Below are 18,772 nucleotides of genomic sequence, written 5' to 3' on the forward strand. Positions count from 1 at the left end.
TACACCAAGTGCTTTGCTTAATTGGACAGAAACCAATAAACTACACACACATGTACAGAGATATGCATACACACACAGGGAAAACTGTGGAATAGGTTGGATATGACAGCTCTTGTCCTAACATAGAGTAACTAAATGAACTATTTTCTGGTTAGGGTGTATCAAATAGAACAGAGGTCCTCAAACTTTTTAAACAGAGGGCCAGGTCCCAGTCCCTCAAACTGTTGGAGGGCCGGAATATAATATGAATTCCTATGCACACTGCACATATCTTATTTGAAGTACAAAAACACTTTAAAACAATACAATAATTAAAAAGAAGAACAATTTTGACAACTATAAACTTATTAGTATTTCCATGGTTGTGTGGGCCTGCTTTTGACTGATAAGATTGTTGTTGTTGTTGTATGCTTTCAAGTTGTTTCAGACTTAGGTTGACCTTGAGCGAGGGCCAGGTAAATGACCTTGGAGGGCCATATCCAGCACTTGGGCCTTAGTTTGAGGACCCCTGAAATAGAAGTTCTATACACTACAGTGCAATACATCATATTATTTTTTTAAAAGACGTACTTACCTTAGCTGACCTTCTGTCACCAATAGGAAGAGAAAGTCCCTGAGTGTATGGATCAACTTCACCAGGTGTAAGATATTTTTTCTACATAAAAGAAAAACAGTAACACAAAATGATCTATTAGGTACCACCACTGGGTTCAAGAAACACATTTTCAAAAGCCCAAAATACTTTAAACCAGTCTTCAAACAATTCACATCACAGAGGAAATCTTTTTATGTCGACAAAAACAGTTTTTGAGAGAACACTATCCTATAGGTCAGTGCACCATCTTGGAACTAGCAAAAGTGACTTTCCAATTAAGCATTGAAGTGTTTGTTATATACTTACTTTGAAACATTAATGTATTATTCCACAACGCTAGACTGAAAACAAAAAGCCAAATCACACTAATCATATTGCTCAATAGAGATTTGCAACTGAAAACATGCAATTTTATTTAAAGAAACATGTAACATAAAGATCAAAACAGAAAACTATGTTTATGTGACACCATTTAACATTCCATTATTTTTAAAAGAAATATTAATTTTAAAAATAAGGGCATCATGCAATAAAAATATATGCATGCTTGCACAGAAATAAGTTCAATCCTATTCACAATTCAGAAAGTGAGTACAGGATTGCGTCAATTTTACCTGTACTTACTCTGCATGCCAACATCAAACAAGCAGGTACAATAAGTTATATTGCTGCAAGATTACTGAAGATAACTTGTCAAAACAGATAAGGAAAACAGTAAGTGCAAGAATGTCAGTAGCATATAATTTACTAATAAGGTACCCTTTTTGAAAGCAACATAACTTTTATCATTTAAGTCAACCAAAATTATGACACCCACTACGGTGAAGTGATTCAGCAACCTCAGCATGCCCCATAGTAAATATTAGTGTTATTAAAGTTTGTGCAGAACCTCAAGCAGTAAAATCAAATATAAAGGGAAAGACAATCTGACATGACTTGGACAATTGTGATGAGCAAGCTCATATATAGCAGAACAAATACAGAACACAGCAAAGCACAAACAATGATTTTCCCCTGCAAAAAACCCTTTCATTAGCACATTAGAACCAAGCAAGTGTTACAGTAATTTGAAGAGTAGCATGATGCAATTGCCCTACCTTCTTTTTTGCCAGTGAATTTCCCTAAAAGTTAGGAAAATAAACTACTCATAAAGAACATTCAAGGAAAAATGACTTGATTTTATGTATTCTTAATTAACCTCAATGTGGCATATGCCAACTTAAAACTACAATAGGTCATAGAACAGTTTTGAATTTTAAGAAATACTGATTCTGTATCCATACATTAAAATCTAGATCAGAAATATTTACTTTACTTAAAATAGCATATAAAATACCCAAATTATACATCAAATTAGAGAAAATAGTCATGTTTAAATTATTAACATTGTTACCACCTCCTAGCACAGGAAGAACAGAATATGATTTCTTTTAGCATTGATTCTATGATTCTATGATCTTATCTATATGCTTATATTTCCAATGTGCAGCTTGTACACTCATGACTGATGTGAATAGTTATTCTGTAGAATTTCACAGAAGCATTCACTACAGCATGTGTATCTTCTCTCATGCCAGTTTCAGAAGTAGAAGTCATGATTTTAGATATCTGACTGCTGACTCCTCCTTCCCTTCCTTGGTTTTGTTATATAGTCTTGCCAAAGGAAAGGATACAAAAAAGCAAAGGAGACCTTAATCAGAAAACTTGGAGTTAGCAATATCTACTACAGAGCTTTCCAAACATGTTTTACTGGCAAGACAGGACTAAAAAATGGAGGAAGGAAGAGTTCAATAGACAGACGTCTAAAACTGGTATCTGGCATAAAGAGAGATAACCCACATGATCATAGATTGTTCCTCTGCACTATTCGGAAAGAAATGTTTGCTCCCCTCATGCCAACAATATGTCATTTCCCATGTTCACAAGACACCATTCTTACAATCCTTTTCCATTACAAGAGTGCTGATTTATGCTAACAGAACCTAGTAACACGTTGGTACTAAATTATTTGCAACATTAACTACAGGAAAAAAAAATCACTTAATTAATGAGTGTTTAAATGCACTATTGTTTTGAAAAATTCCACTGGAAATTTAGTCATATATAGTGCCTTTTACCTGAGAAAGATAACGTCTGTAGTCTTGCCGAAGCTCCTCCTTCAGCTTGTGTTTTTTATATTCATATTCTTCACCAAGAGGCAGGCTTAATCCATAGTCTGTAAAATGTAATTCATTTCTTAGGCACGATCTATACAAACAACGTGAATGACTAAATGTGAAAGACACTGAATACCAAAAACGGGACAAACAGAAAAATATATATTTCAAAATAACTGCTTATATGAAAAGGAACTGCACTGTAAATGTCATTATGTTAAAATTTAGTTTCTTGACACTTCAGAATTTAAAAATGTCAGAGACCTCTGCCCTCAAGAAGACGTTAAATTCATATAATTTAGTTATAGTATTATTTCTTTGAAGTATAATTAAGCAGACCGTTACTACCAATTCAATTCATGACTTTACAAGCATCACTTATCAATAATGAAAACTACTGCCATCCAGAGCTGCCTAACATATAAATAATTCATAGTAGTATGCCTCCCTAAATATCAACTTCTGAAAAACTGTTAAAAACACACCAAAGGCCTGGCTTTGTACTCCAAAGTCATTTAAGAAGCTCTTGAATTATGAGGAAATAAGAGACTTAAAAGCTGTTCAAAATGAATGGCAAAATTTGCAGCTATGCAAATAATAAGTAAAAGTATGTTCCAGCAAAGTCAGTTGAATTCTCTGCTGAATAATCCTGCATAGGTTTGGGCTATACATGTTTCAGGTAGTTGTTTTTAAAGAAGCTGTGTGATTTAAACAACTTTTATGTTATGGGCTAGTGTTAAGAAGGATAATAAAATGTTTGATCAGATCAAAATGACAAGATGTCGAAGAGACTGCTTTTATCTCTATATTTAAATGTTTTATCATCAAATTAGATTTATTTTCTGAAGTTATGCAACTGTAGACATTTAACAACGCATTTTAAGACAAAATCTCACTATTATGCTGCACAATGTATACTGCAATGTGATAACAGCACACCTTATGCCAGTTGGCCCTCTATGACATCATGGAAGCATCGGCAACAAAAGTAGCTCATCATAACAGATCATTGTAGCTCCTTGGAAATAATCTGTAACTAATGAGTACAATGACAGGTCCCTGTTCCTTCACAATTGGATTTCACTTCTCACATCAATATCCATGGGGTAAATCCAAATGCTATCAACACAAACTCTTTAACTGAATTTTTGGGTTGTATTTTTGGTAAGAACATTTTACAACAAATGATTCCCCCAGGCAGGAAACAGCCAGACATTGAAGCTGCAAAGCCATTAGATGCTAATCAAGGTGGCCATTTGCAACATTCACACCTGCCTCACACAGACAAGAGTTCTTTCTCCCACCCTGAACATTCCACAGATATATAAACATCACTTGCCTAGTTTCCAACAGACCTCTCAACCTCTGAGGATGCCTGCCATAGATGTGGGCAAAACATCAGGAGATAAGGTTTCTGGAACATGCCCATACAGCCCAAAAAACTCACAGCAATCCAAAATTTTACAGTTTACAAACTGAGAACAGTTTATTTTGATAGCTTCAGACCTTTATTGGTAAATTAAAGATTCTAGTTATGCAACTATCCAGTATAAATGTATGGTACATGAAGGTGTATTAACATTTACTAACCAGAATAGCAAACCAGAACTTCCATTCGCAGAAGTAGTTTTCCTTTAAATATCAATTACAATACCATGGGCATATACACCAAGACTTACCATGGAAACATGAAACCTTGGATAATAGGGACCCTACTGAAATTAACGACTTACAGCGGAAACAAACTGTACAATCACACCAGACAACATACAAAAATGCCTAGAAAAAACATTTCTAGCTCCTCAAGTGCAATTCTATGGGCAACTTCCACCAAAGGCACCATTGATGAAGAATTGTATTCTTTATGTTTTAAGGCATAACAAGCATATGGACCAGAAAAAAATATGGAACACGTACTTTTTGGGGTGCCAGCATGATGTTTTCCTAAATGCCTCTGAGGGTGAACAGCATTTAATTGTTACATTAGGTCATTTGATGATGTCATTTCAGCTACTGTCAGACTACTCACTATTACTGTTAATACTAAAATAGCTCTAAACATAGCTAAGATGCATCGAAACATCTGCTATTTTGTGAATTTAATTTTAATCTTTTCAAACTTGTCAATGTATCTACATCTTTGAAATCAGATAAGAATTAGATCAATGTGCATTGAAATGATTTCATCCTAAACCTCTAAATGAGCACAAAATTATTTTTAAGAGACACAGGAAAATAAAAAAGACAACTTTTACAGTTACAGTGTTCCCTCACTACTTCGCAGTTCGCTTTTAGCGGACTCGCTGTTTTGCGGGTTTTTGAAAATATTAATAAAAAATAAAAATATTTATGTCCAGTGGAGGCCAGGGACCCCGGAAGTGTGGCAGCCTGAGGTGCGGCAGGGAAGGCCTGCCTCCCTGGCCTGCTGCTGCCTGCGTAGCTCCGGAGGCTCTACAGGGATCTGTGGAGGCCAGGGAGGAAGACAGGTGCCGGGAGGCGGGTAAGGAAGCACAGATAAGAAAATAATATATAAAATAATGTATAAACATTAAAATTACTTTGGCGTACCTACTCTGCGGATTTTCACTTATTGCGGGTGGTCCTGGAACAGAAACCCCGCAATAAGTGAAGGAACAGTGTATTTATAACTATAAATAACTATAAACAGCTCCTATTCAATAGGGAAAATGTCACCTTATTAAATGCCTGTAATATATTTATAAGTATTATTTTGTAAATGCTGAACTTTTTCAGCTGAAGGCAAGGATACTCGACTTGTACCTTTCCTGCTGCAGGGAGACAAAATGGCTGAGGGATGTGTGTGTTTTTTTAATATGGCAAAGGATTATGCAAACCTCACCTATGCACTCCATTCAAGATATCTATCTTCTATTTCCATGGATTAATATTTTATTCTTGATATATCTTAGACAGTTTTCAATATGTGTCAAAATATCTTATCTTTAGATACATGTTATTGACCTTCATTGTCAAGAAATGTTAGTTTCTAAAATATCTCAATAATCTTCATTGTATTTTACCCTAACAATCCTGAAAGTAATTTTATTCATTTTGGCCCCATGTGGAACAAAAATCAAAATAATTTCAAAAAATTATGTACAGGCAATCCCCAAGCTACAAACATCCAACTTACAAACCACTCATAGTTAAGAATGGGGGTGAGACAACAGGAAGTGAGAGAAATCTGCCCCTATGAAAGAAATTCACTCCTGGAAGTGTTATGTGGAAAAGGTGTCTCCACTGAAGCTTTATCATGAATTCTGGTTCCAAAACAAACCAAATTTTTCAAAATCCAATGACCACAGAGACAGGGGCACAGACAGGAAAACAATGCCTAGGGGTGTTAACCCTTACCTATGTTGTCCATAGCAAATGGCTGGAGCACCTAAAAATGTACCTGTTCTGACTTACATACACATTCAACTTAAGAACAACCCTACAGAATCTGTCTTGTTTGTAATTTGGGGACTGCCTGTACTGATAGTTTCAAATTTTCAAATCCACAACTTTATACTGCCTAGTCCAATCTGAAAATCACATTGCTTCAATAAATTACTCTTTTTATTTTTCATTAAGTCAATTGAGATTATAAAGCCAAAATTCAATTTAATAATAGTTTCCTCACTCAAATATTATTCTGCAGTTTCAGTTTGTAATTAGTTCAACACAGGTTTCCACAATATTTTGTACAAAAAGCTTAAACATTGTTCTCGGGATATATGCGACCTTGATCACAGATGGAAGCAACTGAAAATAGCAGTGTGACAGCATGTACCAGGATAAATTAAATTTAAGCAGAAGTAAAACAACTACTGTACACTGAAAGAAAATAAAGATGTTGCTAAGTAACAACTACCTTGATGTAATAACCCTCTATAGAAGGCATATTTTACTAAGTCCAAGACAAAAAAATACAGTATGCTCTTCCCAATTTGAAGTTTTCAGATTTGAGAAAGGCAAGTGTGAAGTTTTATTAGATTTTCAAAAGAACTATTTATTTATTTACTATATTTTTACTTCACCCTCTCTCACCCCGAAGGGGACTCAGAGTGGCTTGCAAGTTGGCAATAATTTGATGCCATATAAACATACAATAAGCATATAACTTAAAAACCATAACAATTAAAAAACATCAATACATTAAAACTAAGAATTAAAACCACACAGATCCAAAGCCATAGTCTAGGAGCCATTCCAATCGTAATGCAACAAGTTAAAAAATAAAGAACACAGACACTAAAATTAAAAAAAACAGAAACAAAATTAAACAGAATGATCAAATACAGAAATAACCTTATATTTGTCCCACTTCAATACGTTACCCCACCTCTACCAGCTAAAATTAACAAATACAGTAAACTCTACCCCCTTTTCCTATTTAAATAAAACATTAAAAACATGACAAACTTCTTCCCTCCTCAAGCAAAGCAATTATCAAACTTATTCTTCTTGTTTCTACTTAATTGCATTTCAGCTTATCCCAAAATGTTATAGATAGGAACATCTGCAACTTAATATAAGCTCAAAAACCAAATGTAGATTTAAACGGTATTTCCGACATAGTGTAAGAGCTATCAGGGTATATGGGGCGCAATACTATAGCTCACGTGAATGCAGTATAAAAAAAAAAGCACGGCAGAGGACTGCAACAATGTTTCATAGCATCTGAGAAGCCACACTGTTACACATATCCAAAGAGCTTCTTTTTTGGACTACTAAGCAATTCCAAGCAGATTATATTACTCGAAATGAATAATCCAGCTTTAAGGCACCCCTCTGTCATTTTTTTGTTAACTCCTTGGTATGGTGAGTACAGGTACTTTTTTTCATTTCTCCTGCTCTTTCCTGTGAGAAAGACCACTTTGTAAACCAGTTTCTGCATAGTTAGCTGCGCAGTTACAATATACTGTATGTTAACCTTAATGCAAGACAGCAACCATTTTAAAAAGGTAATAACATATAAATACCGTGTACACCTGTCTCTTGACTATTTGGAGGTATATTTTCTTTAGCCATGGATATTAACATTTTGCTGGTCTCTGAAAGCTTTTCAGTACTTTTGTTCTGAAAAGAAAAAGCATAAGATGACAGAACACCTCAAAAAACCACTCAAGTTCAAGTTCACTTTATTACAGTCAATGATCAGCTCATGAGAAGAGGGACACAGTCCTGCACAAACACATAAGTCTAAGGGTCGAGAGATTTAACACTCTAGTTTCACTGAGCCTTCTTTGAATGCAATTGAGGGATTATAGTATTTTGGGGGCATTTTTCATAGAACAGTTGTCACAAATGTAAATATTATTCTTCCTACCAAGTATGTGTTTACATAAGGCACAGGAATGCAGTCCATTATTTTAAAATGCGTGTGTGTGTGTGTATACATATGATATTTTAATGTGAGTCCCCTTCAGGAGAGATACCGTAAATAGGGTATAAATATAAATATAATAATAATAATAATAACATGCACTGAAATTTCATCTTACGTGAAAACTCTGAATTATCTGGGTAGCAATTCAAAGTTTGCACAAAATATTGAATTGATTGATGTAATATGAATAGACTGTGAAGGCTGTAAGCTCAACAGCACAGTCCTATTCAAAATCATGGGAAAAGACTGAATCCAATAACAATTGCCCTTTTAAAAATAACATGCCAAGCTCAGAGTTCACACTTCACATCAACTTTTTTGAAGTGTAAAAATCTTACCTGCATTTCCATGTAAGGTGGATCATTTTCAAGTCTTGCCTTGTCTTGTGCCAACTTGGCTTTTTGATCTTCAAGAAATTGGTCTAAATCTTCTGCCATCATTTTGTGGATTCTGGAAACGACACAGGGTTATTAAAGGCAGTATCTAATAACTAAGTAACAGACAATTTATTTTTTTAAGAATTACACTTTAGCTGTAACAGAGACAGATATACCTTAACTGGAGAACTGGGAGCAATAAAGTGCCCTCAAATTGTCCCACAGGCCCAAATACTGTGGACAGCAACAGTCCCTTTATTTTGAAAATGCAGCTGGTGGTAAATGGTAAAAAACCTGATGGATGGTTAAAAAAAACCTGCCACTCAGGACATGATCCTGAATGCGCATACTGACATGGTGTATACCATAGAAACCTGACCAGAAAAGGCTGGGGCCACAAGGATTCTCTGTGAAGCAACAGGCAAGACCTGGAAGAGATGGAGTTATAGTTGTCTATTGGGTCTATTGTGCTGTCACACTTATACAAACTGTCCAGGATTTTTAATACTTAGACTAAGGCCCCTTCCACACAGCTGAATAAAATCCCAAATTTTCTGCTTTGAAGTGGAATATATGGCAGGGTGGACTCAGATAACTCAGTTCAAAGCAGATATTCTGGGTTATATGGCCGTGTGGAAGGGTCCTAAGACCAAGAAGTCATCTCTATTGAGAATGTCTCATGCCTAACTTCCCAAGATAATGAGCCTATGCTGTTTGAAAACTGTCCATTGAGAAATACCAATATGCACTACTGCAAAAAGTGATTTAGAAAAAAAAGCCTCTAGCCAAAAACTCTGCTTCCATTACAGATAATCAGGATATCTTGAAAGATCATACTATAAGTTTAGATTACATTAGGCTCAGCATTGGCCTCAATGCATCTCATTTCACTACTGGCTGGCTTCAGTGCTTTTGGAAGTTTCACATTACAGCAGTTGCTCCACAATACAGTTGGCCATCAATATCAACATATTCAGCAACATTATCAGCTTGAAAACCATTTCAAAACCCTGACTTGCCACTTTACATAAGGGCCACTGTTTTAATTGATCATGTATATAATGGGGTGTGAGCATCTACAGGATTTGCAATTCATGTAGATTCTTGAGCCAAGCCCCAGCCAATACCAAGAGCCCACTATACAATCTCATGCACACTTAACAGAACATATTCCAGTACATCAGTGGCATTTTCTTCTGAATTAACATGCTCAGAAGTGTCTTCTCTGTTTGAAACTGCATTATTTGGCAGCGTTGCTCTAGTCCAGTGGTTCTCAGCCTATGAGTCCCCAGGTGTTTTGGCCTACAACTCCCTGAAATCCCAGCCAGTTTACCGGCTGTTAGGATTTCTGAGAGTTGAAGGTCAAAACATCTGGGGACCTACAGGTTGAGAACCACTGCACCTATGGGTTGTTGTAGGTTTTTCCGGGCTATATGGCCATGTTCTAGAGGCATTTTCTCCTGACGTTTCACCTGCATCTATGGCAAGCATCCTCAGAGGTAGTGAGGTCTGTTGGAAGTAGGAAAAAGGGTTTATATATCTGTGGAATGACCAGGGTGGGACAAAGGACTCTTGTCTGTTGGAGCTAGCTGTGAATGTTTCAGCTGACCACCTTGATTAGCATTTAATGGCTTGGAAGTGCCTGGGGGGAATCTTTTGTTGAGAGTGATTTGATGTGCCTGATTGTTTACTCTCTGTTGTTTTGCTGTTGTAATTTTTGAGTTTTTTTTAATACTGGTAGCCAGATTTTGTTCATTTTCATGGTTTCTTCCTTTCTGTTGAAATTGTCCACATGCTTGTGGATTTCAATGGCTTCTCTGTGTAGCCTGACATGGTGGTTGTGAGAGTGGTCCAGCATTTCTGTGTTCTCAAATAATATGCGTCTATTCTTAAAGACCTGGCTGTTCTGATGTGCCTTTCCAGAATAAGAAATCTCCAATAACAAGTCCTCGAAGCACTTTTAGTAGAACTAAGATTATTGCACACCGCACACTGCACTTGCCCTATAATCCTCGTATACCACCTGCCACATTAGCACTTTTAATCCTGTACCCATTACTCTGGCCCGGCCCAGTTTTTATTGTGTCTTGATATACTGTCTATTGCATGTCGTTAATATTGCTTTAACTGTTTTTAATTTTGCTTTTGGTGTTATTTTGTTTGTGTTGTGTTTTGTGGCCTTGGCCTTTGTAAGCCGCATCAAGTCCTTCGGGAGATGCTAGTGGGGTACAAATAAAGTTAATAATAATAGTAATTCTAAGTAAGGGCCCTTCCATGGAGCCATATAACCCAGAATATCAAGGCAGAGTAATCCACAATATCTACTTTTAACTAGGTTATCTGAGTCCACACTGCCTTATAAGAGAAAAGTCCAGTGCAATGTGGATTTTCTACAGCTGTGTGGAAGGGGCCTGAGTTGTGGGGAAAACAAGAGTAAGGCTGAGTTGTGAGGGAGGAAGAGAAAAGTCACTCTCGCTTCAGCCCCTTTAGAAGGCGGCGGTCCCTTTAAGGAGCTCCTCGGCGTTGTTAGGCAACCAAAATACAACACAAAGCGGAGGCCTCAAAGCCGTTAGGGAGGGAAAAGGCCTCGCTCGAAAGGCGGGCCTGGAGGAACCCAACAGAGAGTCAGGGCCGAACTCCTAATCTCCCCGCTTTCCCTCCCCGGCGTCTTGTCCCCAATCCCTGAAGGGAAAGCGCTTCTCCTTTTACGGCTCACGAAATACCTGATCCTTCCGCCTGCGTCTTCCTCCCACCGCCAACCCTGTCTTCGGAGCTGTAGCGGCACGAAACCGGTCTAGATCCGCCTCTCCCCGGCGAGGCCTTGCCAACGGCGAGTTGTCAGCAGCAACTCCCGCCGAGTCTACTGTCTCTCTCTCTCTCTCTCTCTCTGCCGCTCAAGCCAAGTCTCTAGGCAACCCTTTCCCCGCCTCCTTTGAAAGGAGCCCGCCCGGCAGCTCCCCCTGCAGGTTGGGACTGGGAACACACCCCAATTCATCTCTATGGCAGTGGTTGCCTATTACAGGGAAAACCAGCTGATCCCCAACCCATCTAAAACACACACATGTGCCTTTCGTCTTAAGAACAGACAAGCATCCCGAGCTCTGAGGATCACCTGGGAAGGAATCCCACTGGAGCATTAGAGCTTCAGAAAAGGCAAAAGCTGCACATCACAAGTGTTGAACCTGACTCAGCACATAGAAGATGGCTTTGAAAGGCAGCAGATCACAGGAGCTGTCTTCATAGACCTGTCAGCAGCCTATGATACTGTGAACCACCGCCTCCTCCTGAGAAAAATGTATAATATCACAAAGGACTACCACCTCACCCGCCTCATAGGAAACCTGCTACAAAACAGGAGCTTCTTTGTTGAGTTCCAGGGCCAGAGAAGCAGATGGCGGAAACAGAAGAACGGCCTGCCTCAGTGGAGTGTGCTTGCTCCATCCATGTTCAACATCTACACAAATGACCAGCCACTGCCAGAAGGGACAGAGAGTTTCATCTATGCTGATGATCGTGCCATTACTGCTCAAGCAGGGAGCTTTGAGATGGTAGAACAGAAGCTCTCCGAAGCTCTATCTGTCCTTACCACCTACTACAGGGGAAACCAGCTGATCCCCAATCCATCTAAAACACAGACATGTGCTTTTCACCTTAAGAACAGACAAGCATTCCGAGCTCTGAGGATCACCTGGCAAGGATTCCCCCTGGAGCATTGCAGCACACCCAAATACGTGGGAGTCACTCTGGACCGTGCTCTGACCTACAAGAAGCACTGCCTGAACATCAAGCAAAAAGTAGGCGCTAGAAATAATATCATACGAAAAATGACTGGCACAACCTGGGGATCACAACCAGACACAGTGAAGACATCTGCCCTTGCGCTATGCTACTCTGCTGCTGAGTATGCATGCCCAGTGTGGAACACATCTCACCACACTAAAACAGTGGATGTGGCTCTTAATGAGACATGCCACATTATCACGGGGTGCCCAGATGAGAGACTCCCCCTGGGCACACAGAAGACTGGGCGACTTGGAAGGCACTGAACAGACTGCACTCTGGCACCACGAGATGCAGAGCCAATCTTAAGAAATGGGGCTACAGGGTGGAATCCACAGCATGCGAGTGCGGAGAAGAACAAATCACTGACCACCTGCTGCAATGCACCCTGAGCCCTACTACATGCACAATGGAGGACCTTCTTGCAGCAACACCAGAGGCACTCCAAGTGGCCAGATACTGGTCAAAGGACATTTAACCAACTACCAAGTTTGCAAAATTCTGTGTTGTTGTTTTTTAATCTGTGTGTTTGTTTTGTTCTGTTAGAAATGTAATACAATGGTATGGTTGCTGATGACACGATAAATAAATAATGGGGTGTCTGCGCCCTACACCACTGGAGAAATTACACTGTTTAGTCGGTATTGCACCACCTGACATCCGCCAGAAAGTAGCAGCCAATAGTGAAAGGACCAAAGCAGTGATATCTCCAGCTCATCCCGTTTAGATTTCAGCCAGCACGTCAACGACTTAAATCAAGAAATAGCTTTCTAAAAACTACAGAGACACTTGCTGGAACACCTCAGCAAGCAAGAGTCCAAAAGTGGCAGGCTCAAACCCAGAACCTCAATCAATGGCTTATACCAAATGAGAGACTCCCCCCACCCCCCGGGCACACAGAAAACTGGGCGACTTGGAAGGCTCTGAACAGACTGCGCTCTGGCGCCACGAGATGCAGAGCCAACCTTAAGAAATGGGGCTACAAAGTGGAATCCACGACATGCGAGTGTGGAGAAGAGCAAACTACAGACCACCTGCTGCAATGCACCCTGAGCCCTGCCACATGCACCATGGAGGACCTTCTTGCAGCAACGCCAGAGGCACTCCAAGTGGCCAGATACTGGTCAAAGGACACTTAATCAACTACCAAGCTTGCAAACTTTGTGTTTTGTCTGTTTGTTTTGTTAGACATGTAATACAACTGTGTGGTTGCTCCTGACATGATAAATAAATAAAGTGGTTCCCAGCCTTTTTTTGACCAGGGACCACTTTGAACAGGGACCACGCTCCAACATTAGTCCTCAAAAAGTTACGAAGATGCCTATCTGACCGCATCTCGGCCTATGAGCCCACGAGGACTTTGAGATCGTCCGGGGAGGCCCTGCTCTCGATCCCGCCTGCCTCACAGGCACGCTTGGCGGGGACGAGAGACAGGGCCTTCTCGGTGGTGGCTCCTCGGCTGTGGAACACCCTTCCCGTGGATATCAGACTGGTGCCCTCCCTTATGACATTCTGCAAGAAACTAAAGACGTGGCTGTTCGAGAAGGCGTTCGAACAAGAAGTGCAATAATTGGCAATGACAACAGGAATGGAACAACGGAAAACGATATTGGATTGTGGCTTAACGATGAGACGACGCGAATGACTTTTTTGTATTTTTGTATTATTGATATTGAGATTGTTGATGTTGTTGATGACGATGTTTTGATATTGCTAGTTTGTTGTTAGATTATGTCTTGTAATTTGCACCTTATTCTCTACATGTTGTACACCGCTGTGAGTCGCCCCTGGGCTGAGAACAGCGGCCTATAAGCACAGTAAATAAATAAATAATAATAATCAATCAGTTTTTGGTCAACTTTAGATTTAGTTTGGTTATTTGGGGTGCTGATTCAGAAAATTGCATTGGGTAGACCACATCTGGGGGCCCGGTGGTGCGGCAGGTTAAACCGCTGAGCTGCTGAACTTGCTAATCAAAAGGTTGGCTGTTCAAATCTGGGGAGTAGCGTGAGCTCTCGCCGTTAGGTCCAGCTTCTGCCAACCTAGCAGTTTGAAAACATGCAAATATGAGTAGATCAATAGGTAGATCAGTCTTTGTCACAACTGGTAAATCACCAGCAGTGATAAGATCTACCAACCAAAAGGTTGCCAGTTCGAAGCCCCATGTCGTAGTGAGCTCCCGACTGTCAGCCCAGCTTACTGTTGACCTAAGCAGTTTGAAAACAGCTTGAGCTGTAATAGAGAAATTGGGTACCGCTAAAACAAGTGAGGGAGGTATTTTACAACATCATAAAAAAATCAGAAAATGCCCGGCGACCAAAAGGAAGGAGGAAGTCCTGATGGCTCTTCGTCATAGAGGATGGAGCAACAGCACCTCTATTTAGCTGGACTTGAGCACAACCTCCAAAAAGCTGGATGTTGACACAACATACTGTTCTGTTGTATCTGTCGGGCTCTGTCCTGTCTATCGCAAACGGCACTCAATGCTTGCCATGTATGTTTACTGTGATCCACCCTGAGTCCCCTTGGGGAGATAGGGCAGAATATCAGTGTTATTATTATTATTATTACCGCTTCTGCGGGAAGGTAACACGCTCCATGCAGTTATGCTGGCCACATGACCTAAGTGTTGCTGATGAACAATGCTGGCTCTTCGACTTAGAAATGGAGATGAGGACCACCCCCCAGAGTCCAACACAACTAGACTTAATGTCAGGGGAAACCTTTACCTTTTAAACCACATCAGCTCTAGTTTCTGATACGGAACATATGCCATCCAGAAGTCGCCATCTGCTTTCCCACAGAAAACCATACTGAATCTAGAGCTGATGTGGTAGTAGTAATCATTTGTGGGTAGTCAACCACTCCCCTCTCGATATCCCTGTTGCCTTGGCACTATAAGAAGGTTTCACAAGACCAGTCACAGGGTTTTGCGAGATCAGTCGCTCTCATTGCCACGTAGTTTCGAGGCAACAATGTTTTCATTCTTGTGGACCACGTGTACTGCCACGTCTCAAGGCAATGGCATCCCAGGAGTTGTAGTTTTACAAGGTCTTTAGCCTTCTTGGGCCAAGAGTGTGGCCTCCCCAAATTACAATTCTCATTTACTGGAGTTAATAGACTTTTAATTTAGACATATATACTTATATAGGGATATGCTTATCCATTTGAGTAAGAACTCCAACAACTAGTTCTGTGTGTGTTTTAAAAGAAATGAGAGCTAAAAGGATATCACCCATGAAAAGCACCTCTATGGACATGGGTGGCTTCTTAGTAGTGAGCAAAGATACTGAAAAAAAATATCTTTGATGCACTTTACATTGCTTGAAAGAAACTCAATAAAGTAATTAACAAACAGAAGCACAGGAAATATTCTATATATTAATTGGGGGTGGGCATGCTCATCAAGCTCTGAAGTAATAAATGATAGCAGTGCTATTTCCGGCATTCCTGTTATCTCTATTTGGGTGATTCTTGTTTCTTGAAATCCATTTTTCCAAAAAAATTTAACATATTTACAAGACCACCACATGTGTATATATGTACCAGTTTCTTGCCAGCCCCTCCAGCACTGCTTAGAGTATTTCTTATGGATTTGATTTAATCTGACTGGTGTGAGATGCCATCTCCACACCACTTTGTAATAATTCTCTTTTATTCTTATTGACAGATTTTAATATGCCATATTCCTTTCCAATTTTGAGGGTATATTACTTTAATACAATCCGATTCCCACATTCCTTTACGGTGGTCCTGCTCCTGGACTCCTTCCAACAATATTTTATAGATATCGCTTGTTACACCTTTTTGTTCTTCCTTTTTCTTCCTTACTCCCTCTTTGGCTAATCATTTCTTCAAATTTAGTAAGTTCTCAATCTCCTTTATATTTCTTTCTTATTCCCCTTAACCATCTTTCCAATTGTAGAGCTTTATACCACCCAATACTTCATCCTGATAATTGGTCCTTTATCTCCTCTATATTTTTCATCTTTGGTTCCCAGTCTTTTAATTTCATTATTCCTTTTTCTTTTAATTCTCTTTCTAACTCCTTTTTGAGATTTATAGGAAAATTATTTGTAATCAACACTGGAGTTAATGGGGAGATCGGCGGTATTAATTTTTCTTCATACTTAGACCATATTTCAAATATATATATATACTTAACAGCGTTCTCTATTTTGTTATACCATTTCTTCCCCAAATTCCTGATTTTCCCTATGAAGAAAATATATTCTGGATTTATATCTATGTCTTCACTCCCTCTTCTAACCATTCTAAATCACTCTGACCCATAATCCCTTTGACAATATACCTTAACTGGTTTGCTATGGAATGTCTAGGATGGGAGAAATCCCAACAAAGGATTCCCCAAGGCAGGAAGCAGCCAGACTTTAAAGCTGCAAGGCTATTCAATGTTAATCGAGCTGACTTTATATAACCATGGAATGTCCAGAATGGGAGAAATCCCAACAAAGGATTCCCCCAGGTAGGAAGCAGCCAGACTTTAAAGCTGCAAGGCTATTCAATGTTAATCGAGCTGAGTTTATATAACTGTGGAATGTCCAGAATGGGATAAATCTCAACAAGGGATTCCCCCAGGCAGGAAGAAGCGAGACTGCACGGCTATTCAATGTTAATCAAGCTGAGTTTATATAACCGTGGGATGTCCAGGATGGGAGAAATCCCAACAAAGGATTCTCCCAGGTAAGAAGCAGCTGTAAGGCTATTCAATGTTAAACAAGCTGAGTTTATATAACTGTAGAATGTCCAGGATGGGAGAAATCCCAACAAAGGAGTCCCCCAGATAGGAAGCAGCCAGACTTTAAAGCTGCAAGGCTATTTAATGTTAATGAAGCTGAGTCTGCCCCGGAGTGTAGTGGAGGCTCCTTCTTTGGAAGCTTGTAAACAGAGGCTGGGTGGCCATCTGTCAGAGGTGATTTGAATGCAATATTCCTGCTTCTTGGCAGGGGGTTGGACTGGATGGCCCATGAGGTCTCTTCCAACTCTAGGATTCTATGATTCTATATAACCGTGGAATGTCCAGGATGGGAGAAATCCCAACAAAGGATTCCCCCAGGTAGGAAGCAGCCAGACTTTAAGGCTGCAAGGCTATTCAATGTTAATCGAGCTGAGTTTTTATAACCGTGGAATCTCCAGGATGGAAGAAATCCCAACAAAGGATTCTCCCAGACAGGAAGCAGCCAGACTTTAAAGATGCAAGGCTATTCAATGTTAATAAAGCTGAGTTTATATAACCATGGAATGTCCAGGATGGGAGAAATCCCAACAAAGGATTCTCCCCGGCAGGAAGCAGCCAGACTTTAAAGATGCAAGGCTATTCAATGTTAATCAAGCTAAGTTTATATAATCGTGGGATGTTCAGGATGCAAGAAATCCCAACAAGTATTTTAGTTTTTATCTTGCACATGCGGCCTACTCATTGTTATGTTATTTTATTTTACTGTGTATGATTTTGGTTATTGTTTTTGTACTCATATGTTGTATGAATTTTTCTGTGTTGTCACTGTGTTTTGGTTTTACTTTATTGTAATATGCTGTTGGGCTTGGCCTCATTTAAGCCTCCCTGAGTCCCCATTGGGGAGATGGTGGTGGGGTATTAAATAAAGTTGTTTATTATTATTATTATTATTATTCCCCCCGGTGGCGCAGTCGGTTAAAGCACTGAGCTGCTGAGGTTGTTGATCGAAAGGTCGCAGGTTCGATTCCGGGGAACAACGTGAGCTTCTGCTGTCAGCCCTAGCTTCTGCCAACCTAGCAGTTCGAAAACATGCAAATGTAAGTAGATCAATAGGTACTGCTCCGACGGGAAGGTAACGGCGCTCCATGCAGTCATGCCGGCCACATGACCTTGGAGGTGTCTATGGACAACGCTGGCTCTTTGGCTTAGAAATGGAGATGAGCACCACACCCCAGAGTCAGACATGACTGGACTTAATGTCAGGGGACTACCTTTACCAACCTATTCCCCCAGGCAGGAAGCAGCCAGGCTTTAAAGCTGCAAGACTATTCAATGTTAGTCAAGCTGGCCAGCTGCAATATTCCCACTTGCCTCAAGTAGTCAAGAGTTCTTTGTCCCACCTCAGACATTCCACAGATATAAACCCCACTTGCCTAGTTTCCAACAGACCTCACAACCTCTGAGATGTGGGAGAAACGTCAGGAGAGAATGCTTCTGGAATATGGCCACACAGCCCGGAATATTCACAGCAACCCAATGCAGATGAGAAGTTCATGACTTCCTCCCGGTGCTTACGAATCTGCTTTTAGCCCAAGCTTCTAAGTTCAAAGCTTGTGTCTCCCAGGAGGCCTTGCGGCATGACGCGCCTTTTCCCCCGACAGCGCATGCGCCGTAACGCCAGGCGGAAATGACGCCAAAAAAAGGTTGGCAAGACAAAGCCGATTCCAGGCGGGAGGGTCACGCCGTTGTTGACCGCTAGGGGGCGCGCGA

At 40.1% G+C, this 18,772-nt stretch overlaps 1 protein-coding gene across 9 annotated transcripts in view; it reads right to left on the bottom strand.

Annotated features, from left to right (window-relative positions):
• CSPP1 (centrosome and spindle pole associated protein 1) overlaps positions 1 to 18,638 on the bottom strand; it is a 58,227-nt gene extending 39,589 nt beyond the window's left edge. For 2 of the 9 annotated variants that reach the window (XM_060775429.2, XM_060775424.2), the window contains exons 1-6: positions 11,247 to 11,572; positions 8,485 to 8,596; positions 7,740 to 7,836; positions 2,713 to 2,810; positions 1,693 to 1,716; positions 575 to 655 (exon numbers count right to left, since the gene is read on the bottom strand). In XM_060775429.2, the coding sequence (XP_060631412.2) occupies positions 575 to 655; positions 1,693 to 1,716; positions 2,713 to 2,810; positions 7,740 to 7,836; positions 8,485 to 8,586 (402 nt within the window). In that variant the 5' untranslated portion in view covers positions 8,587 to 8,596; positions 11,247 to 11,572. The other 7 variants (XM_060775425.2, XM_060775426.2, XM_060775427.2 and 4 more) reach the window with 7 other exon arrangements.
• Positions 18,639 to 18,772: the final 134 nt, after the last annotated feature.

This window comes from Anolis sagrei, chromosome 4 (genome assembly GCF_037176765.1).
Source record: "Anolis sagrei isolate rAnoSag1 chromosome 4, rAnoSag1.mat, whole genome shotgun sequence".
Taxonomy (NCBI): domain Eukaryota; kingdom Metazoa; phylum Chordata; class Lepidosauria; order Squamata; family Dactyloidae; genus Anolis; species Anolis sagrei.